Source organism: Rana temporaria, chromosome 2 (genome assembly GCF_905171775.1).
Source record: "Rana temporaria chromosome 2, aRanTem1.1, whole genome shotgun sequence".
Classification (NCBI taxonomy): domain Eukaryota; kingdom Metazoa; phylum Chordata; class Amphibia; order Anura; family Ranidae; genus Rana; species Rana temporaria.
The window spans coordinates 405,967,971-405,990,819 of record NC_053490.1 but is presented as its reverse complement, the minus strand read 5'-3'; the positions used below and the strand labels follow the sequence as shown (position 1 = coordinate 405,990,819).

The following is a 22,849-nucleotide window of genomic DNA, read 5'->3' as shown; positions in this document are numbered from 1 at the left end:
GCTATAAGTCACATAATATTGGGCTCAAATATATGTATGTTTATGATTTGTATTTACAGTACCTGATGAAGCGCTGTGAGAAACATGTTGAGAATGAGGCAATACTGATGGTCTTCTAATTGCCGGTGAACTTTGGATAATCAGATTTGGGTTTTAATGTGTTCGATGATCATATGTACTGGTATTATGATGTGTTGCCTCTAATTAGGGTGTAATATCAGGTCAGGTTTTTGATGAATGCTTTGTGGCATTATTTTAACGATCTACAAATAATTTTGGGTATCTTTTATAATTTAGTTTAAACTAACTTTTCTGTGTGAATTTGTTGAGAGGTTACACCTTGAAAGTCCCCAAATGTGCTTTGTTTTATGGCTAGATGCATTCAGGGATGTGGTGTAAAATCGAAATTCTCTGACAGATCCCTCTTTTTACTTTATTCTTACTCTATACAATTGACACATTAAAAGTATTAAAAGTCCTGTGGTACTTTGGTGCTTTAACTAAATATTTGGGATGTCGTATTACGGCTCACTGCTAATCTAGGGATAAGCTATCATGTTTTAATCTATAAACTGTTTTCTCTTTATACTTATAGTCATATTGAATACATATAGTTCAACACATGAATACATTTTGGCAGATAACAGGAACTGTTTAAAACTTGGTGAATATAGGCAAAAAAATGTATATCAAAAAATGAAGCAAATAAGCACACAATACCCCTTCTGTTGTCTTCCTACGCTTCTTCTTGGTTTGAACAACAGATTTACTATGTGAAGTCCAACTCCAAAAAACTTTATAATGATGCACAGGTATATCTGGCTCCTCTGGCAAATCCCATATAACTCGTACAGTTGTTGTACCATCATTGTTTGTAGTGGAATTGATGATTCTGAGATTAGTCGGTGCTGGTGGAGCTGATGGATCTGAAAAATACAGTTTAGCTTTGAAATGTATCCTTAAATATAGGTTTTACATTTGTAAATAGGTATGTTCTTATTGTTTAAAGCATAATTCAGCAAGTAGAGAATCTGAGCTCAGTGTCATTTATATTTATATTGTAACAGTATATTTTTTCACCAAAAATGTAGAGTTTATCAGAAATGCTCTACCTTTTATCAAGTGGACCTTCACCTGAAGTTAAAACTTATCTTACTTCCTTTTCTATCTCCAGCCTGTTTTTTTTTCTAATGGGGGGGGGGGGCGAGTACCTTTTTTTGGTGGTACTTTTCCTCACTTTCCCCTGCCCCATCATTTTTTTCCCCATCGGTGAAAACAAATAGAACCTGTTTTAAATTTTTCCTAAGGTTAAAAAAACGATAGAATAAAACGATCGTCTGTGGGGAAGTCCATCAGTCAAAAATCCACGCATGCTCAGAATCATGTCGACGCATGCTCAGAAGCATTGAACTTAATTTTTCTCAGCACGTCATAGTGTTTTACGTCATCGCGTCAAATTTTTAACCAATGGTGTGTAGACAAGACTGATAAAAGTCAGCTTCATTGGATATCTGATGAAAAAATCCATTGGATTAGATTCCATCAGATATCCGATCGTGTGTACAAGGCTTAAGAGGATGTCACCAGCCTGCTGCATGCTGGAGAAATAATTTCCTCAGTCCCTTCTTCCCCAGTGATCAGGCTGTAACATTCTAACTTTGTATCAACTTACAAGGTGAGAGGCTGCAGGGGGGAACTGATCGGTAAGCCATAATTTCCTTTAATTCAAATCAAAATGAGCGTTTACTAGTCTGGATCTACGATAATGGAATACACCCAATTGGCTGCCATGTATTTTGGTTTCAGTGTTCTATGTCCACCAAGTTGTTAAAAATTCTAAATGTACAATAACCTAAAAGGACATCTGTTCTTGAAGCATGAATGCTCATCTTCTGTTTTACATATTAGTCATGGATCTATTTTTACAAGGTGTAAGTTTTTTCGATGAGCCCTTGTGTTATTTTATACTGCATGTTAAGCTGTCTTTTTATTAGTGGTTACATCCATTCATGGAAATGCATATCTGCTCAATTTGATATATGTCACAATATAGTCACAGATATGTACTTCACATGAGCCTCGCCGAGTACAAAAATAGCAGGTCAAGTGGAGCGTCACTCATAGTTTAAGAACAAAAGGAGAGGGAACTTGAAAGCCTTTAACAAAATGAGGTCAGGCATTCTTTTAAATTCAGCATGCACCTGGATGTTTTTGCAGTGCTAAATTAGCTATTTAATACATTTCCACGCTCACTGCATTAGTCAAATAATCAACATAATAACTAGAATCCCCACTCTTTGTTTGAGGAAATCTTCCATGATCACACTGAGCTGAACCTAGTTCTTAGTCATTGTATAACAATTGTTAAGAAAAAGATTCTCAGAAAAATTAGATGACATGAAAAGGCAATTATTCTGTCTAAGGTAAGAATAGAATGTGTTCAGCTGAGCAATTTATTTTTATCCCTTAACGACAACATTCTAAAGACGGTGTAAGTTCATTATAAGTCAGTCACTATAATGTCAATGGCTGTCATCCTAAAATCTGTTTGTTTCACACCTAATAGATTGATGGCATTGAAGACCAAGCCTTTTCTGGCACTTTTTGTTTACAAGTTTAAATCAGTATTTTTGCTAGAAAATTACTTATAACCCCAAAACATTATATATATATATATTTATATATATATATATATATATATATATATTTATATATATATATATATATATATATATATATATATATATATATATATATATATATAGATCTTTATATATATATATATTTATATATATATATATGTATATATATATATATATATATATATATATGTATACATATATATATATATATATATATATATATATATATATATATATATATATATATATATATATATATATATATATATATTTTAGAAGAGAACCTAGTGAATGAAAAGTCAATCCTTGTAATATTTTTTGTTACACAATATTTGCGCAGCATTTTTTTTTTGGGGAAATAGATATATACCCAATTTTTATGTATAATATGCAAGATGATGTTACGCTGAGTAAATAGATACCTGACATGTCAAGCCTTTTCTGGCACTTTTTGTTTACAAATTTAAATCGGTAAGTTTGACTAGAAAATTATTGGATAAGTTTTATAGTATTGTTTTTTATATTTTCATTTGGATCTCAAGTCTTAATCTAAGAGGATCTACATCCACTTCACCTGGTATTCCCTGACAATCTCCTGGACCTCTTATCTGCCCCAGTAAATGACGGTTGGGTTTTAGTCAGCGCAATAGCTTATTCGTTTTCGCAGGAACCAATGGCTCCCGATTCTGCCTCCAGGAGAAAGAGAGAACAGTGTTGCTGCTCTTCTCTTAGGCACAAGATTGGATTAAGTACATGCGCAGGTATTTATTTAGGAGGGGCAGTGGGAGGAGCTTATCTTGGAAGTTTTTTGCTATAATGCAGAAAATGCCATTAAGCATGCCCATCTAGTACAGAAATATGATAAAGTCTATTAAAGTATAATAAACTGTGTACTTTTAGGCAAGTTCTGTTATGTAAGTTTCAAATATGGTGTCTTAAAAGTCCATCTATTCTTTTTGGGGATTTTCATGTTTTTTGTTTTTTTCTGATGGGACACATCACTTGAAACAAGCAAAAAAATGCATGTTAAAGTGCAACGATTTATGTATTTTAAAAAAATTGAATCAAACACATAAATAAAGTAATGTAAACGTGTACTCAGTGTTGCAATAAAGATATTGCTGAGAAATGCAATCTGATGTCTGCTGTCTAGTTTTAGGTAGTCAGACTGTCTGAGTACTGTAAAAATTGGAAGATTATGCTTTTAAAAAACAATTCAGTTCACGTTATCTGTTATCATTGTGACCTGCAACCTTGAAGCCTTGAAGTGATGCTAAAGACAAGCTTTCCAGCACTCAAAAACATTAAAGACATATCCTTAGGATTCCTCTGTGTTCAGCGAATGACACACATAAGCCCAGCTGCTTGACATTAGAAAATCATTAGTCCCAAGAGGGGGAGAGAAAGATTTTTATTGTAGGCAGTGGGTGTCTGTTTTGATTTTACTAGCACTCAGCAACGTAACCATGAAATCACTCTCAACATGGGATTTATGCCTGAAGGAAAAATGGATTGCAGCATTTTCTTTGCAGCTTTTTCTGCCAATGCTGAACACTTGTTTAGTAGACTAAAATGTGTACCAAAGACAGTGTTAAAAAAAAAAGCCATTGCCTAAAGAAGAACTCCACTCACAATACTTACAACACAACGGGTCATCTGCATTTGGATTTATTTTTATTTTTATGTAATGCAGATAGTCACTCATCATTTAATAAAAGATATGCAAAGTTCCATTGCAGCTCTGACATATGGGGGAGAGGTCAGTGTCCGTTATTGACTAGGATGGTATTTAGAAAAATATGGAGAAAAAAACATTAGGACAAATAATGAGCTGCTGCTCAGTGACCAATAGTTATTTAATCTTTTAGTCTTAGGGAAAATGGAATTTGGAACTTGACTGGTCACTAAAGAACAACTTCACTGTTGAGCCATTTTACCAGCTTAAAATAATCAGCCCCCTCGATTGTTGTCTGCAATACAACCAGCCTTTATCTGGTTTGAGTTTTTGTTACATTACTGCTCAAAATAGCCACCCTCATTGCATTTATTACTGAAATTTTATTTTTTGTGGAGTTATCATCAAATTAAACCTATGAACATCTAGAAGTTGCTGTTTCTGAATCTGTTTTAAAGGTGCAGAATATGGCACTGCCACCCTTACCCTTGTTTCCCTATTTAGTTATTAGGATCACTGGGCTGGAACAAGTAGGCATCATAAAACCTCAAACACAAACTGTTGATGGGACTTAAGGACACATTTGATTCACACTGGTTTATTGTAAAGATCACTGCAGTACCTATCATGCCATGGCTTCTGATTTGATATGATAAATACACAACCTATAGGGGGAAATAGGTGCCATGTACTTTATAAACTGGTTCAAAACCACTTGCACACAACCCAGCATCTCCCATAGGCACACTCTACCTTCACATGGGAAGGGTGTTTAACCCCCCCCCCCCCCCAATTACCTGGAATTTTTCTAGATTTTCCTTTTTCGTTAATTGGCGTCCACCATTTGTGCTGATGGGTAGCCTCTGTGTGTACTCTAATGTCCTCTTGTTTGAAGGTAGTCACTCCCATGCGGAGGTAGAGTGTGCCATGGGAAATGCCAGGTTGGTTCTAAGTATAGTGTTTTGAACCAGACTGTGCTAAGTTTCACTAGGGAACTATTTGTATGTCATATGTATTTAAATGTTATACTCATGATGTGGATATTAAAATTTTGCCCATTATTGTATACTATATAGATATTATACTATGTAGATATTATATTACTAAGCTCCTGAGGAAGCAGCATGCGAATGTGAAATGTGTTGAGTCTATTGTTTAAACTTCAAACATTTCAGATTTTGTTGGCTGCATTCTTGTTCTTGTTCACCGACTTATGAGCCAGGAACAATGAGGATGGCAGCCAGGAAGCCTATACGTAAAAGCAAGTAAAAATGGTAGGTTCTGTAATGCTATCCGTTATATTTTAATGATATATTTTGCACTGGTATTTGTTTAAGTCATTGCCAATCATGCATTATGTCTTGAGTGTCTATTGTCTGACATGACTGTGCATGATATTAGATCCTATACATTATGAGGCATGATCAAAACATCTAATGTTAAAATGTATGCAATTCCAATGAGCCGTGGAATATAAACAGTGGACTACAGGAGAATATGATTTTTCTGTTGTATGTTTAATAAACATAATGCAAGTTTTAACCTTGATCCATTGATTGTATGGTACGGCAGTACCAGTGAAAGATGGCTGCATTGCACATTAATTATACACATTCATCAAGAGAATTCTTATTGCTTGTGCTCATGGGGCCACTGAATTCAACAATATGGTAATAAGTAGATGAAAAAAACAGAATGTAAGTAGGCTAAAGAGAATCGTGAGCACCTGAATACTGAAATGGTGCCACCAAGGGAACTACTTCCAACCATGTGGTATGGTTAAAATAATACACAAGTTACACCAACATGTGCATCACAATATATTATATCAAAACTTGATTTCCACTATGAATAAGGCAGTGTATTTAAAACTGCCAAAAGCATGTAACTTAGCCTGAAGCTTTAAAAAAGCAATAGAAAAATCTGTCAAGGCTTCTGGAGATGACAAAAACAACAGGTTCACCTTCAGTGGTAGATTTGTTAAGATTGCATTGTGGCATAGACCAGGTCCCTGACATTAGATAAGGCCACAGCTGTCACACTACTAAGTGGCATTCCAACAGACTTGGCACATCTATTACTACTTGTAGAGGCCTTGCAAAATTTAGCAGTTGCAAGTGTACTGTTGATGATTTCATTATTGATGCAGTGGGGTTGATTTACTAAAACTGGAAAGTGCAAAATCTGGTGCAGTTTTTTCTTTTTTTCTTGTCAAAGCTTAAAGCACTATTTTTTTAAAATTAGTAACTTTTTCTCAATAATCTTCCCTGTGACTTCTGGTCGCGACCACCTAGATGACTACGTCATCAGCCTGTCCCCTTGACTCCTGGGATATCTATGTCATTGATCCCAGAAGTTGCAAGATTTCCTGGCTGGTAACAAAGCATGCCGGCAGTGTCATTATTGCGTAGGCGCGAGGTGTATGCTGGGTAGCCAGCTGCACAAAATCTAGGAAATTAAGCCAGGCTGGCTTCAGCTTCCCACAGCCTTCATGGCCACAACTGGAATCAACAAAGTAAAGAGAAATCATCATCTAGTAAGTAATTCTAATGTGAACATGGCCAGCAATATCCATTGCAGTTATGGTGAATTACAACGATCTCAATGATGTAATTAGGATCATTTTGGCTAGGAGACTGGAACTCTGCTTTAATTTAACAAGCTGAAGTTAGAAGTCAATTGGCTACAATGCAGGGCTGCACCAGATTCTGCACCTTCCAGTTTTAGCAAATCAACCCCGGAGTGACTATCATTACATTTTGATTGTTTTAATGTCAAAGTTTCTTTGGGGCTGATCAATAAAACAGATGAATTTGTCCTTATTATGCTGCTAGTCTGCTTACATTTTGGTGGTCTTGAAATTTTCAATGTATATACTTAAATAATTACTATGTCAGGCTATATTTGAAACCATTTCATTTACATAGCTTGTAGCAGCTATTCCATAAAACCAGACACACACATAATTCATGTGTGGTTTTATGTTGTGACACCTACAAGTGATTGATTTTAAGAGAATGATAGCTTACAAATGTATTTCATAATTGCATCTGGCCAGCCAACTATTCACTGCATTTGTAACTTTACTATCTAGCCCACAGTCAATGCCTTAGTGGATACATTAACTTGATAAGTGAGTGTTGCCCAAGTAATATATTGATTCTTTTGTTGTGTCCATGTTTAATAGTTAACTGGTGCCTCTGAGAGCAGATAATGGCTAGAAAGTGGTTGATATATGCTAACATTTGACCTGCCATTTACTTGAACTGAGTAAAGCTAAATACTTCCTGAACACAAAATGTACTTTGTGTTATTATGAGTTATTACAGTTTGTTCACAGAGGTTAAAATTATATAAAAATAACATACAATTAATTTAATAAAATCAGCTGCATAGGAATATTTTCTGGAAACCCAAAGCAATTTTTTTCAGTAGGATGTCTTCAGTTATTTTAACTTGTTTTTCTTAAATGAAACTCTGCTTAAAATGTAGGTCAGGGCAAAAAAAATATATATATTTCATACATCTCCTCAATATTATACATTTAAAGCGGAGTTCCACCCAAAAGTAAAACTTCCTCTTTAACCCCCCTGGCGGTATTCCCGAGTCTGACTCGGGGTGAGATTTCCATACCAAAAGCGGTAACCCCGAGTCAGACTCGGGCTTGCCTCGCTGCAGCAGCAGACAAAGTTACTTACCTTGTCCCTGGATCCAGCGATGCCACCGCGCTGTGTGAGCGAGCGGGTGCTCGCTCAATTTACACAGTGTCCTCCTGTGCCGCCGATCTCCGTTCCCTGCGACGTTACGACGCACGGGAGCGGAGAACGGCGCCAAATTCAAAAACGTAAACAAACACTATACATACAGTATATTGTAATCTTATAGATTACAGTACTGTATGTAAAAAATACACACCCCCCTTGTCCCTAGTGGTCTGCCCAGTGCCCTACATGTTCTTTTATATAATAAAAACTGTTCTTTCTCCCTGCAAACTGTAGATTGTCCATAGCAACCAAAAGTGTCCCTTTATGTCAAAAATGGTTTTAGAGCAGCTAGAAAACAGCGATAATAAATTATAATCACTTGCAGAATTGTGCGATAGCGATTTGTGGGGAAATTCGTCATAAAAAAAAAAAACATAATGACAGCAACAATTCTGCAACTGAGCAAATTTCAGTGATTTTGATCTGATTACATTATTGAATAATTTTTATTATAATTATATTATTACTTGTTATAATTATTTATAATTATTTATTATATTATAATTTATAATTTTGTTTTTAAAAAAATGTCATACCCGGGATGCCTACTAGTCTCTTGTTTGGTCAGATTTAAGTGAGTTATTCCTAAAAATTACAGACCTACAATATAAAACGCCAAATTTCCTTGCAAATAATGGTACCGCTTTCAGCACTTTTTTCTGAAAGAATCATACCGCCAGGGAGGTTAAGGACTCTTCGCCCCCTGACATGCCACATTTGGCATGTCATTTTTTTGGGGGGCAGGGGAGCGAATGGGTACCTATTTTTGACAGGTACCCAGCTCCCACTTCTGCTTGTGCCGCCTAGGTGACTCCTCCTTCCCCCCTCCCTTCTTGCAATCTTCTGAGACACGTTCCCAGAAGAGTGCCTAGCCATTCAAGGTGTGTAGTCACAAGCTGTCACAGCCAAATGTCCACACTTGCAATGCCGGCAAGTGAACAAAAAAAATTGTATAATGTTTGGCCAGCTTAAGTCCCAGATGTGTTAAGATGGGAGGTTGGGGAAAGTTTTTTTTTTAATGTATTCATTATTAATTCTTTCACAGCAGCACACCATGTTAGTTATAGTAAAGAAGGTGGGTTTTTAATGAAAAACATATCTGTACTGTGTGTAATATATCGGCCGGTCACTGTATAATTGTGAAATACGCTACACTAAAGTGGCTTTTAAAATAATGACAAAAAAAATTAAGACCACGTCTCTTAGATCTAATGGCTAATTTAAATAAAATGTATGATCTATTCACATATTTGGAGTTATTATTTAGTGTTTATCTTAAAAAGTATTTTTTTTATGTAATTTTAACAGTTTTCTTTCCTATACTTTTGTTATTAGCCACTGAAGATCAAATACATTTTCTACTACAATGACTCTGCCTGACTGCACAACAACTGTTGAGATAAAATATCAGCATCACAGAACATGCACTTTAATGGGTCAGCTTACTCATAGACATGCATTGCGAAAAGCAGCAGCTTAAACTCTTACTTATCAAGGTTAGTTTTCACCTAGCATAATGATTGCTTACTTAGCTTAGTGAATAAAGTGAAACTTTATTTATTTTGAATACCAAATCATGTAAACAGGGGTTATTTCTTGTGCATGATTGGAGGGTAAGATAAACATGTATGTATTGCTGGCTCTGCTCTCTGCTCTTGAGACACATATTTTTCCAGACTTCATGGAGTACAGCTTTACGTATAATCATAATGACTTATGGAAATATAAGAATAAGGTCACGTCAATGAAGCAATATCAATGAAGTAATATAGGGCAAAAGAGAACACTTGAAAATGCTTATTGTTGTTAAATGAAAAATAGAATACCTATTTTTATCTTACTGCCATTTATATGTTAAATATGACGTAAATCAACTTGTCTTTTTCTTGTTCTTTAAGACACAAACATTACTACAAAAACATTTTCAACTAAAACTAGAAATACAAGTTGCTGATGAGAAACTGTCACTTGCAGTTAAACAGATTATAGACTGAGAAGAATAGACAGTGACTGAGAAATTCATAAGTGAAAAATGTGCATTCGCAGAAAAGATGCCATTCAAACATAAAGTTATGGCTGGTAAGTCAGGATTTTCAACTCAAGAAACCAATTATGTAGCTGATCTATGCAAAATTATTGTATAACTAAAAAGAAAATTCAATTCAATTATTAAATCAAATCAATTATACTGTATGTTGTAGCAATTGTAATTAAACAAGATCTTAGAATACCTTTAAGTTAACCTTCCAAGTGCATTCTACTGTGATTTACATGCTTAAATTTCACCTACATCATCACTTCCGGCGGAGAAGGACTGGGGACCCTTGAACTGGGAGCACACAGATTTCTATTTGCTTAAAAAAAAGCATTTCACGCAAAGTTTGCAATGGTGTTTGCAATGGTGTTTCTGTAATTAACGAGCGTGATAAAAAAAAGTGGGTGTTCCTTTTTTACTCTTTACTGTCCAAGCATCAGCTTCCCATGTAGCTCTCAATATTGGTCATATGACTTCTCCAAGTGAAATTCTGCTGGAAGACTTACCTCTGCTGTGATCACAGGTACGCCCTGTGATCACACAAACAATGCCCTGCATATGTCATTGTTTGTGTGTCCTGCTCTACGAATAAGATTTACGAATAGTAAAGTATCTTCAAATGCCCTCTAGCCCATTCCTCCCCTGAATTATAGGGAGCTGGTCTTGCATGTCTTATATTCTGATATGCTGTATGTGCTATGATCATTAATACATGTGATGCCCTGTGTTGCTCTGCCAAGGATACATAAACCACAGTATGGCCTGGTTCACACCTATGCAGGTTGCAGTTTGCATATTCCAGGTGCATTTTGGGTTTTTCAAAACACATTTTTTATCCATTGAAGTCTATGGAACCAGAAAAAAGTCCCTTGCCCTTTCCATAAAATTTACAGATGTGAACGTGACCCATAGGAAACCATGTTAAATGGACTGTAATTATTTTCTGAAAATGCACTAAAAAAGCATAGGTGTCAACCAGGTCTGAGATAATATCTTCACAGCTGTGTAGATGAGAATAGGGACACCCATTAGCACCAAATGTGTAGGATAAGGACACGCCCCTGCCATGCCTCTATTTATGTGGCATAAAGAATTAAATGATTGGCTAAAAAAAAAGTATTTGCAAATATGTGCAAACTAAACCCTGTTTTTAACGTGAACTGTTATACAGGACAATTTGGTTGGTTGAATGCTGGTTAGTAAGTAGAGCTTTGAATTTTTCTTTGTTGTTGTTTGACATGCGTCAAACAACAACACAGTGCTCCATGTGCTCCTTGCTGTTAAGGCCAGTTAGATGTTGGGGCAGCTAATGTTTGTTTTTACTGTTATTTTTTTAGTGAGGGGGTGCACTGGACAACTTTGCTGCCATTGCACTATATGCTGGGCATCCAGTGCGCCCTTGCACCTTTAAGAAGGGGTGGGCTCCCTCCAGGCATACCTCAATCTATCCATTATTATATATGTGTTGCTACTATGGAGCATCTCAAAATGTATAGAGTTAGGACTGTAGATAATACTGGGGTACCTTGTCGCGGCCTCTGCAGCTTACACATGTATTTGCAAATGAAACCCTTGTTTTTAACGTGAACTGGACAGGACAATTCAGTTAGTTGTAGGATGGTTGGTAAATTGAGCTGGGAATTTTTCTTTGTTGTTGTTTAACATGTGTTTCCCTTCCATGTGCTCCTTGCGGCTAAGGCTAGTTATAGGTTGGGGCAGTTGCGCTTGTTTAAACACAAACGTACCTTATTCATAAACATGTTTCCATTGTACTGGCTTTTTTTTCTAACAATGATGTGATGTGATTTAAAAGGTTTGTGTGAAAGGTTTAGTGTAGTATAACATGTTTGGTAGTTAAGTATTGCATTTACTATAGAGGCCTACAGATTCATCCAAAAACAGGAACAACTGAGAAGGAAAATCGTCCATTCAAATGAGGGGCAGCTGGGAGGTATGGCTAAAAGTAATGTAGTGTGAAGTGCTCACTTAGCAAGGGAATTTCTCTTTCTCATGTGACAGAAAAAAAACCATGATTGGATGATGAAAGTCAGCAGAGATTCATCTCATTCAATGAACTAAGGAAAAATTCTCTTGCGTGAATATCCTATTTTTCTATACTAAATCAGCCCCATGGATTCAATCTGTACACCGCTATGACTTTATGGGTACTACTAACCTTTAGATGAACGGAAATGTTTGCTGGGTGCCGTAAAGCCTCGTGTTCCATGGACATTCACAGCAGCGACTCGAAACTGATACCACCTGCTCGGTCTAACATCAGGAAGTTGTATCCTTTCATCTGTAGTCTAAATAAGAAAATGACACACTTTGATTAAAAAAATAGCAAACGTCTATGTATACGTTTTGCATGTTTGAGGATTGTTATCACCTAACCGATTATATCTTTTAAATGTCTTAGCAGGGAATTCTCAATGCCAGAGTAATGCTATCACACTGCTGGTAAATCTCACAAGAAAACTCCCCAAATGGTCCAAAAAGAAGCTTAAAACAGCATATGCGTGGTATATAGCTGATACACTGCACTAACTCCTATGTAAGCAGTTACAGTACTAATCACTAGAGCTTCATAGGATAAGAAATAAACCTTTATTTATACATGTTTAAAGGCACCTAAAAGTACAAACAGACATTAAAAAAGACAGAACCTCTGCTAAATCTCTTTTAGAATAAACAGAAAAAAGTGCCAAAGAGATATAAAATACTGAAATGATTAAAACCACCATCATCCATGCAAGTTGATAATAACATAACTGTTTTTTTATGACTGTTACCACTAAAGTATTGGTACATTTTCAGTCGTATCCCTTCTTGTCTACTAAAACACAGTTTTTTTATATTCATTAAAAACTATTTTGTTAATGATATGAATACTGCGGCTCAACTAGAAATAACAAATTCTCACAAACGGCTCCTCTTTGTCGGACCTTGCATCAATTTTCCATACATACACTTATCCAGAAACTTGTCTCCTGTCATAAGTGCCTTTCTTCATTACAGATCAATATTTCTGACCCATTCCCTTTAGGACTTCTATTGTGCTCCACCCTTCATATAGATTACCTTTGTATATGCCATCAGGAATGCACCTACCCTTCAATATGTATCTATATAATGAATTAACTATTTTAATTCTATCACCTGATTTTACCATCACTCAACAATAAAACTATGCTCTGTGTTTCCTTTTATTATAAGGATTTTTTTTTTAGCTGGAATCCTAATAATAGCATTTCATGTATTTATGCAAGTCTTGCTGTGCACTAAGCGTAATGCAGTGCACAGTTTTGTATAATAATAATAATAATAATAATAATAATAATAATAATAATATTATGTATATAAGGGTGGTCATAATTGTATTAATCTCTCACTAACAACCTAAAGCAGCCTTTGTCAACAAGGGTGCCCAGGCAACCTGGGGTGCCTTGAGGTTTCTTCAGGGGTGCCTTGGCAAAATGCCTAAAAATGTATTTAAAATTGTATACAAGCCAGCGGGTGGATCGATACTTTTAGTTACACAAAGCCACAGCTTTTCATTATGCATCATGACTTTCTAGACACTGGCATCCTAACAACCAATGATGTCACAGTTAATAAGGAGGATGTAGGTCACAACAACAGCCTTGTTTGACCTTCCTGTTCCCCTCTTCTTCAGAACTGGGGTGACATTAAGTGACTGGTGGGGAGAAATTGAGAGAGAACAGAAACATTGGAATACTAGTCAGTACCAGTGTGCAAAAGTGTATTTGCTTTGGAAGAATCACCTCTAGCATTGGGTGTCCTATGAGTGGATGATTAAAATAGTTTTTTACCTTTTAGAATGGGGTGCCTCAAAACTGTCCATGATTTTAAAGGGTGCCCTGAGATTATCTATAATTTTAAAGGGTGCCTTGGCTGAAAAAAGGTTGAGAAACCCTGACCTAGAGAACTGCTTGCTATAGCTGGACCCGCCACAATTGTGTGCCTTGATAGGTGATGATGAGCATAGACATGTGCACTGAAGGATCTGTTTCCTTTTTTATGAGGAAAAAGCAACAATCACTCATCAGTCACAAGAATGTACCCACATGTTGGAAAAGCCTCTAGGAGAAATAGCAAGAACTTCCAAAGCTTGTTAATGTTCATTATTGTTGTTGTCATTAAATCCCTCACAGTTCAGTTCTGGCAAGAAAACCCTCACTTCTGACATATTGCTTACAAATATTTTGTCAAAAGAAGGCCATTTAATCCAAATGACATCTAACAAACTGCAGTAGCTTGTAGAAACTAACTGAAAACCATATACCACTGGTCTGACTACACTTAACAGTCAAAAACCTGACAAGTTGTCTTGAGTGAGCCTTTAGTGATGGTCAAATGATTATGTAGATTTTTTTTATATATTTGCAAAGAACCTTGCTCAGTGCTGTACCACATTTCTATAAGGTTCAACACTGGTGTATTAGTAAAACAGCTGCAGTTTGCTTTGTCCAACATCAATAAAACATAACTTTCCATTAAAAATTGTTGTAAAAAAAACTGCATAGGGTCATGTATATTTATAACCCATGTAACAGGCTCAAATACTCTTTTGTGTAGCTCTATATACATTTAAATTGTTTTCCTTACCACATAATTGATCATTTACTATGTATAAAACTAAGCAGTATTATTGGAATGGCTTCCATTTATTATTTCAGTCTCGCCATCCAAGCATTACTCCTGCAAATGTGTTTTATTTGGCCATCTAGGATGGGGCTAGGAATCAATGGATTTATAAAAAAAAGACTGTGAAAGGACTACATTAGTTTAATGTATCTGTTTGATTAAATATAAGCGAGTAGATTAGAAACCAAACAAGGTCATTTGAGTTCCAGAACTGCGGAGTCCTTACAATTCTCCATTTCTCCATTTGCTCTCTTTTTTCTTCTCTACTCAGCACATGTTAACTAACATTAACCCCTTTGTGAGGGGTGTTTAACATGTTCAATCACAAAGCATAGTATCACAAAGTCGGATCAAAGTAGTATCCTGTTCATGAAAGTTGGATGGATGTAGGATCAATGTAGGACTGATGTCGCAGAGCAAAGTAGGATGAAAGTCGGATGACTATAGTGTCGTATCAGTGTGAACCCAGTCTTAATGGCCAATGCTTATTGAGCAGCTGACACATGGAATGGCAATGAGATACATAAAACAGCATAGAGTTGACTGAGATCTCTGCTAACATTAATCCACCATAGTTCCAACTGACCTGTTGCAAAAAAAAACACGTTTAAAAGGGCTTATGTATTAAGCTCTGAAGGTTTTGTTCATTAGTAATGAGTTATATCAATGCTAATTGATATGAATTGCTCCTCACAAGTCATTTCAGTCATCGGGACAGATGAAACAGTGTTAATTAATTACCTGCCCATCTGAGGACAAAAGACTACACAGTAGGTAAGCATTAAAGCAAACCTTTAACATGCCTTTACCAGGCAAAATAACACTACAGATAGTTAGCATCAACCCTATACTGCAACACCATACATTTCGTTGACCACCATGACCCAACACTGCAGCTTCCTATTAAAAACATGATCTTTCACATATAGGACAAACATGCAGGCTACCTTCCTCATCCCACAGCACAGTGTTGCTGTGTTGCAAGCTATCTCTAAAACTGAGCGACATCCCATAGGAGACATGCCAAGCCCTAAGCAAGTTCTCATTTTCTGAAAGTTGCTATATGCGTATAATTTAAGGATGTGATTTTGAGACATTGGAGGTCTCCTGCAAACTTGCTTATTAAGTACACATTATTTTAACATCAAATTATTCATTATTTCATTACAGGAATTTGAAATTGTAACATCAAATTATTAAAGCCACAAACAATCCTCTGTTTGCCATTCATTTGCATTCATGATCCAGTGTATACAGAGCAATACTAGCTATGGCACAGTGCTTCGTAATCCCTGTCAGATATATGGCCATGTTTGTATACAGTACACCTGGATGCACCTAGTAAGGATAGGGATAGACTACTATGGTTAGGCCTGATGTTTATCAATTAGTTTGAATAGAGAGGTAATTCTGGGGATGATGGTTTCAAAAATACATGCAAAGGAGCAGTAAACACAAATTTAAAAGGCTGAGGGCCTTCAAATGTTCTTCAATTATATAAAAGGCTGAGGGACTTCAAAAGTTCTTTAAGGTACATTAAATAGGGTGTATAAGGCAACCAATAGAATACATAACTTCAGTTTACAGCAACAGGGAAACATGATTTCTATACCCTAATTTATATGTACCATTACCCCCAGTGGAGACCGACAGGTGATCAATCCCTCTGTGTCTGGCTACCTTGATCCCCGGTGGTTTATCCAGGCCCTTTTGGACCGCCAGCCTCTCAATGGCGCTCCTCAGACCGACTCCCCACCAAACAGCAGTACAGCTTTCGATCTTCAAGAATGGGAACCCAGTCAATCACTGAGTCCCCGTCACTGTTCAGATGCTCCGGGTTAGCATGGCCCCGGAACCAGGAACACCGTGTGGCACGCATGCCCCAGCCAGGTAGGCCATAGCGCCGGGGCACCGTGGTGGGTGCCACACTGGACGAAGAAGAACCCAGAACCAATGGCGTCTGTCCCATAAACACCCCTCCCAGCATGCACAGCGGGGACAAACCCCGTGATTGGCTGCTGGGAAGAGCAACCAAGCCTCGACTCCACTGCTGCCACCTGCAGCACCGGGGCTGGAAGAACACCCCAGTACAGCAGAATGGACTCACAGCACAGCCAAGCGGAGACAGAGCCCGCATTTTGCTACTAACAATCTGGATCAGAGTTTAACTACACTCTGATCTACACATAAATTTAGATAGCACCAGTACTGTAAGGTACATAGGCGCTACATATAGAAAAAATTAAATGACATTTCTTATTACATTAACACAATCCACTGCAATTCATTTGCCATTCGTAAATAACCCCCATAGATTCCAGTATGTTGACCAGCCAAAAATGTGACATATTTTTAGGTGGTAGTACAGCCAGGGAGCAATACATATTCAATGGAAATCATGTTCAGCACTGGTATTCCAAGTATTGTGGGGGTTATTTACGAAAGGCAAATCCACTTTGCACTACAAGTGCACTGCAAGTGCACTTGGAAGTTCAGTCGCTGTAGATCTGAGGGGAAGATCTGAAATAAGGGGAAGCTCTGCTGATTTTATCATCCAATCATGTACAAGCTAAAATGCTTTTTTTTTTCTTTTAATGCATGTCCCCCTCAGATCTACAGTGACTGCACTTCCAAGTGCACTTTCAATGCACTTGTAGTGCAAAGTGGATTTGCATTTAGTAAATCAACCCCTATGTGTCATCCATTTCATATTACTGGTAATCTACTATATAATGACAAATTAAAAGAATAGCAGATATTCTTGATATTATTTCTGTTTAATTCATATTTACAATATGCTTAATGAACTCAAGGTTTTATACATTTTTGTTCAGAAAGGAATCATTGTCATAGGTAATTAGAAAGGAAACTAAGAATAGCCTGAATATACAAGAACAGGGTAAAGAAGAGATGAGAAGGTAATAAAAGTGTAGACAGATTAATGAGAAACAAAGCTGAAGGAGAATAAAAGCAAAAAAAAGGAAAAAGAGAACCTTTGGGCAATTTAATACGCTTTTCAGGATAGCATACAGAATGATATGTTCGTTTGATAATCTGGATGTGTTGTGTGCACTTCAAACACCCATTAATGTTCAGGAGAATTTATGTACAATGTCTTCTTCCCAAAACGGAATGGTTGAAGTGAATACGGGTTCACCCCGGCTCACATCACACTTTAATAATTGGGGCCTTTATAGGTCCAGTTTAGCTTTAACTTCTTGTGACCTGTCATAAGCGGCAGTTAAAATACTTAAGTTCATACTTACCATCCAATTTATTGTAAAAAAGATCACTGGAGACTTTTTTTGCAAGGCCACACAAAGTTAGTATTGACAGTAGGCCAAAAACTCCCACTTCATAGACTAGCCATCAACCACAACATTTTACTCCCCTTTCTAGGTTTACCTTGGCAGCATTTTAAAATATCTGTAATGTAAAAGCAATTTTCTACTCTGGATTTTAAATGGTTCTGGTAAAGTATTGAGCCAGATGTACCATTTCACTTATTAAATAAATTTAAAAAATCCCTAAATTAACCCCTATTTTGTCTTCACTAGAGACTGATATTAAAAGCGCAAATTCACTCTCTCAATTAAAGCAGAGTTCCAGGCTTTTATGTTTATTGAAGGTCATTAGCTAGAAAAAGTGTAGCTGCTGACGTTTAATAAACAGTCAATTACTTGTTCCACGGTCCAGCGATGCGGCCACCTGGAGTGTTGCTCCTCTCCCCCTCCTCTCTGCCGGTGCCTCCATTGCCACTCTGGGCACCTAGCCGTGACAGCTTTTGGCTTCCCGGCCGGGCATGCACTGCGCATGCGCGGGCTGCGCTATGCGCTCGGAGTGGAAATGTGATCTTCTGGGACCTGGAGATTGCCTAGAGGGAGGGGCTTCCTAGGTGGAGAGGAGGAGTCGCCTAGGCAGCCAGTAGGTGGGAGAAGGAAGTGGGAGAGGAGGTCCCACTCATGACGAAGCCCCCACTCCCCCCCCCAAAAAAAGAAGTTACATGCCAAATGTGGTATGTAAGGGGGCGAGGAGTGCTTAAAGTGGAAGTTCCACTTTTGGGTGGAACTCCGCTTTAAAGACTATGGGCCAAATCCTCAGCCAGGCGGCGTAACTTAACTTTTTCCATTTAAGTTACACCGCCGCAAATTTCCCAAGTTAGTGCCCGATCCACAAAGCACTTACCTGGGAATTTGCAGCGGTGTAACTTAAATTCCGCCGGCGCAAGGCGTTCCTCTTCTCCAGGGGGCAATTACCATTTAAATGAGGCGCGCTCCCGCGCCGGCCGTACTGCGCATGCTCGTGACGTCATTTTCCCGACGTGCATAGCGCGAAATTACGTTACGTCGGGCTTTGTGGATTGCGACAGGACAATAAAGTTGCGTTGGGTAAAAAAAAAGATACAGCGCCAAAAAAAAGAAATTGAAATTAAAAAAAAATCGCGTCGCGAGCAAGAAAGGTCTGTTTTTACAAGGTGTAAACAGTTTACACCTTGTAAAAGCAGCCCTAATTTTGCGTTTGCAAAATATAACTTACGGAGAAAAAACGAAGCTGAAAAGCTTTGTGGATCTCCGTAAGTCCTAATTTGCATACCCGAGGCGGCATTTCGACGCAAAATGCCCCCAGCCCCCAGCGGCGGATGCGGCATCCTAAGATCTGACAGTGTAATTCAATTACACATGTCGGATCTTCGTCCTAACTATGGGAAACTGATTCTGTGGATCAGTTCCATAGTTAGGACCAGGGATACGACGGAGTAACAGCAATTACTCTGTCGTATCTCTTTTGAGGATTTGGCCCTATGTTACCTCAACACTTCATATTCCTGATATGTGCCTGCTGTGCCATGTACTTGTGTTAAAAAGTATTCTGTTTTCATTGTATTGCTTCATTTGTGTGAAATCTCCCGTCTTTCCTATTTCAAGCTGACCATGCTAGGCATTAAAGAACATCCATCCCAACATGGTCAGTTTTAGCGGTCACCCCGTTCGGATTGGCACACCCCGCGATCCGCGGAGCGCTCCGGAGCCTAGGAAAGTCCCCGGATTCGGCCTAGCTCAGGAGCGGCGGCCATCTTGCTCCACCCAGTGTGCTTGCCAGAGCCCAGAGCACAGCGTGACACGCCTCCCCGCCTCAGCGTGTTGACTTCTGTAGTCAGCACGCTGAGGCGGGAAGCCATGTCACTCTGGGCTCTGGCAAGCACACTGGATGGAGAAGATGGGACTCAACTACATTTTAATTCTAAAAAGGCAGTAAGTTGGCAACACTTAGCACAGTGTCATGATCATTTAGGTAAATGCAAGCACATAATTTTTCTTTATTGCTGATCCGAAAAACGATCCGATCCGTGACTCCTGATCCAAGGACCGATCCAATCCGTGAGTTTTTTGATCCGTTGCACCCCTAGTCAGTTTTCTGGTTGTGCTGGGAGAACAGTTTGCCTGTCCTTAAATGTTTAGACCCCCCCCCCCCTGAACAGTCATTCACTTGGAGTATCAGTGTACTGCTGTTTCTCCACACTACTGTTTTATATTATCACCTGCATGTGATTTGGTAGTCTTTGCAAAGTGAAATTTCTCCACATTCACTAAGCTCTGCTGCAAATTTCCTTGCAAAGTGAAATATTCCTTGCAAAGTAAACAGCCTATTTGCCTTTTGTAAATCAAACCATTTGATTCACTTGAAGTCCCTAACCCAGAACAAGTATACAGATATTTAATGCTCCTTCCTTTATGTAGCACTAATATTAGATAATGGAATATCAGCAATCAATCATAATATGTTTATTGTTATAAGTGTTTATCATATCCCTAAAATAATTGGACATATTCATAAATAACACATGCTCTTTAGGAAACTCAGACAAACCTGTGCAACCGTTTGCCATGGTGTGGCATCATCCTCACTTGGATGTATCCCATAATTCCATCTTTTCTGCACCACATAGATCACTGGCTCAACAGAAATGTTGAATTTTGAAGACCATTTAATTTCAAGATTTCCATGTTGGAGTTCACTGAAGCTGAGTTCCTTCCTTGGCTTCAAAGGAACACCTGTAACACAGCAGAAAATTAAACTTGTAACCTCCACGCACTTGGACATGCCTATGTCAACCACAAAGACAGAAAGGTCTCCCTTGGAGGCTACGTGCCTGATATCAATTTGTTTAATAGTTTTTTCCTTCATTTTAACGCATTATAAATAAAAGACATCAAAGCAGATCATTAAACAAAAGACATTTCCCATTGCACAAAAGTCCTTCTCATAATTATTCATTTGATGATTTTTAAATGTTCAACAATGTTTTATGCTACTAATATCAACATACAATTACTTAGTTTGAGGCTGAATTTGAGTGTAATGTTTCCTACAGAAAAAAAAAACATTTTTTTTTGTGATGGAAGCAAATAGTACAAAGAAGATTTCACATTTAAGACTATATAAAATAAAATAAAAATGTTAATAGATTTCAGAAGTGTGACACTATGTACACAACTAAGGCCCCGTACACACGACACGGCAGAATTCAGCCAGAAACTCGATCGGAGCCGTATTCTGCCGAGAAACCCGGTCGTGTGTACACTTTTGGCCGAGGAAGCCGATGAGGATCTCGTCGGGCCAAATAGAGAACATGTTCTCTATTTCCTCATTGTTCAATGGGAAATTTCGGCTTCACAAGGAACTCGATGAGCAAAACGATGTGTTTTGCCCGTCGAGTTTCTCGGACGTGTGTACGGGGCCTAAGGAGATGCAGAAGAACCTTGTTCATAGTGAAGCACAGGGAAGGCTGGAGAAACAAAAATAAATAAAGCTGGTATGTGTTTGAATATTCCTGCATCCATCCAAAAGTAAAATAATGTTTTTGGTTGGACTTGGCCTTCGGGGCCGGTTCACACTGCAGCGATGCGGGAACCCTGCGAATCCACTGCGGGTTCCCGCCAGTAGTGTATTTAGGTTTTGTGCTGCCCTAGGCCTGACTCAACTCGTACACCCCTAATTTAAATACAACCCACCCCTTTCTGTCAAGGCCACACCCCTTGCAGTTTAGGACCCACCTTGAAATTTTCGAGTGGGGTCACTAGTTCTTAGGGCCTGGGAGGGGGGGATGAATTCCCTCTATTTGCATAGATTACCTCTCACTTCCTGTTTGGCTATGGGGCAGAAAGTGAAGGAAAATATCTGCAATGGGACAGGAATGGTAAAAAATAAACTGACCCCCACAGTTGAGGAATGCCAGCCACCCGTATAACAGAAGGAGTGCGGCTGCTTTTTTAGGGTGCTAGACTAATTTGACCAGTTCGCACCATAAGACTGGTGTTACACTAACAGTGTGGCGCAAGCCGGCGGGGACTCTTTCCGTGCTGCCCCCTGCAAAGTGCAAATCAGTTTGCACATCGCAGTGCGATCTGCAAACTCGGACAGGAATCGGATCGCATTGGGTGTGAACACCCATGTGATCTGATTCTGCGGCGGACAAGAAAAAGGGTCCTGTGCGAGTTTGATGCAAATTCAGCCATATGATCGTTATGGCTGAAATTGCATCACACAGAGATCGCATGTGATTTTCAGTGCAGTGCAAATCATAACATGACCGGACATTGCACCAGTGTGAACCGGCCCTTAAAGGGTAACTCAACTTTCAAGGGAAAAATTGATTTTTTCCTTGCGGGGCAAAGTTTGATGTGAATTTCCTTTACTGAATTATACGACATATTAGCACAAGCATAGGCTGACATTTCCTTCTTAAAATGCTAGCAGCCTGGTATTAATGCTGAATCTGCGACTTTAATATTTTCTTACTCATTTAGTCAAGTCACTTGCTGCATGCTTGATATGGACCAGCAAGCTAAAAAGTATTAAAGCCATTGGATCAGAGTGACAGATAAACAGAATTTTCAGTACAAGTGTCCTTTAATAATAATAATAATAATAATAATAATAATAATAATAATAATAATAATAACCACTACAATATTTGTATTTTTAAGTTAAAGGAAAAAAATGGCCAAAGCTCTTTTTGATGTATTTCTCCTGTGTGTTACAGAAAGACACTTAGTTCTGCACT

The 22,849-nt window shown here is 38.0% G+C and overlaps 1 protein-coding gene across 1 annotated transcript in view; it reads right to left on the bottom strand.

Annotated features, from left to right (window-relative positions):
• ANOS1 (anosmin 1) overlaps positions 1-22,849 on the bottom strand; it is a 232,916-nt gene that overhangs the window by 61,939 nt on the left and 148,128 nt on the right. Inside the window, exons 5-7 of the mRNA XM_040338147.1 lie at positions 20,653-20,837; positions 12,293-12,422; positions 721-926 (exon numbers count right to left, since the gene is read on the bottom strand). Of these exons, the coding sequence (XP_040194081.1) occupies positions 721-926; positions 12,293-12,422; positions 20,653-20,837 (521 nt within the window). The remainder of the gene's footprint in view (positions 1-720; positions 927-12,292; positions 12,423-20,652; positions 20,838-22,849) is intronic.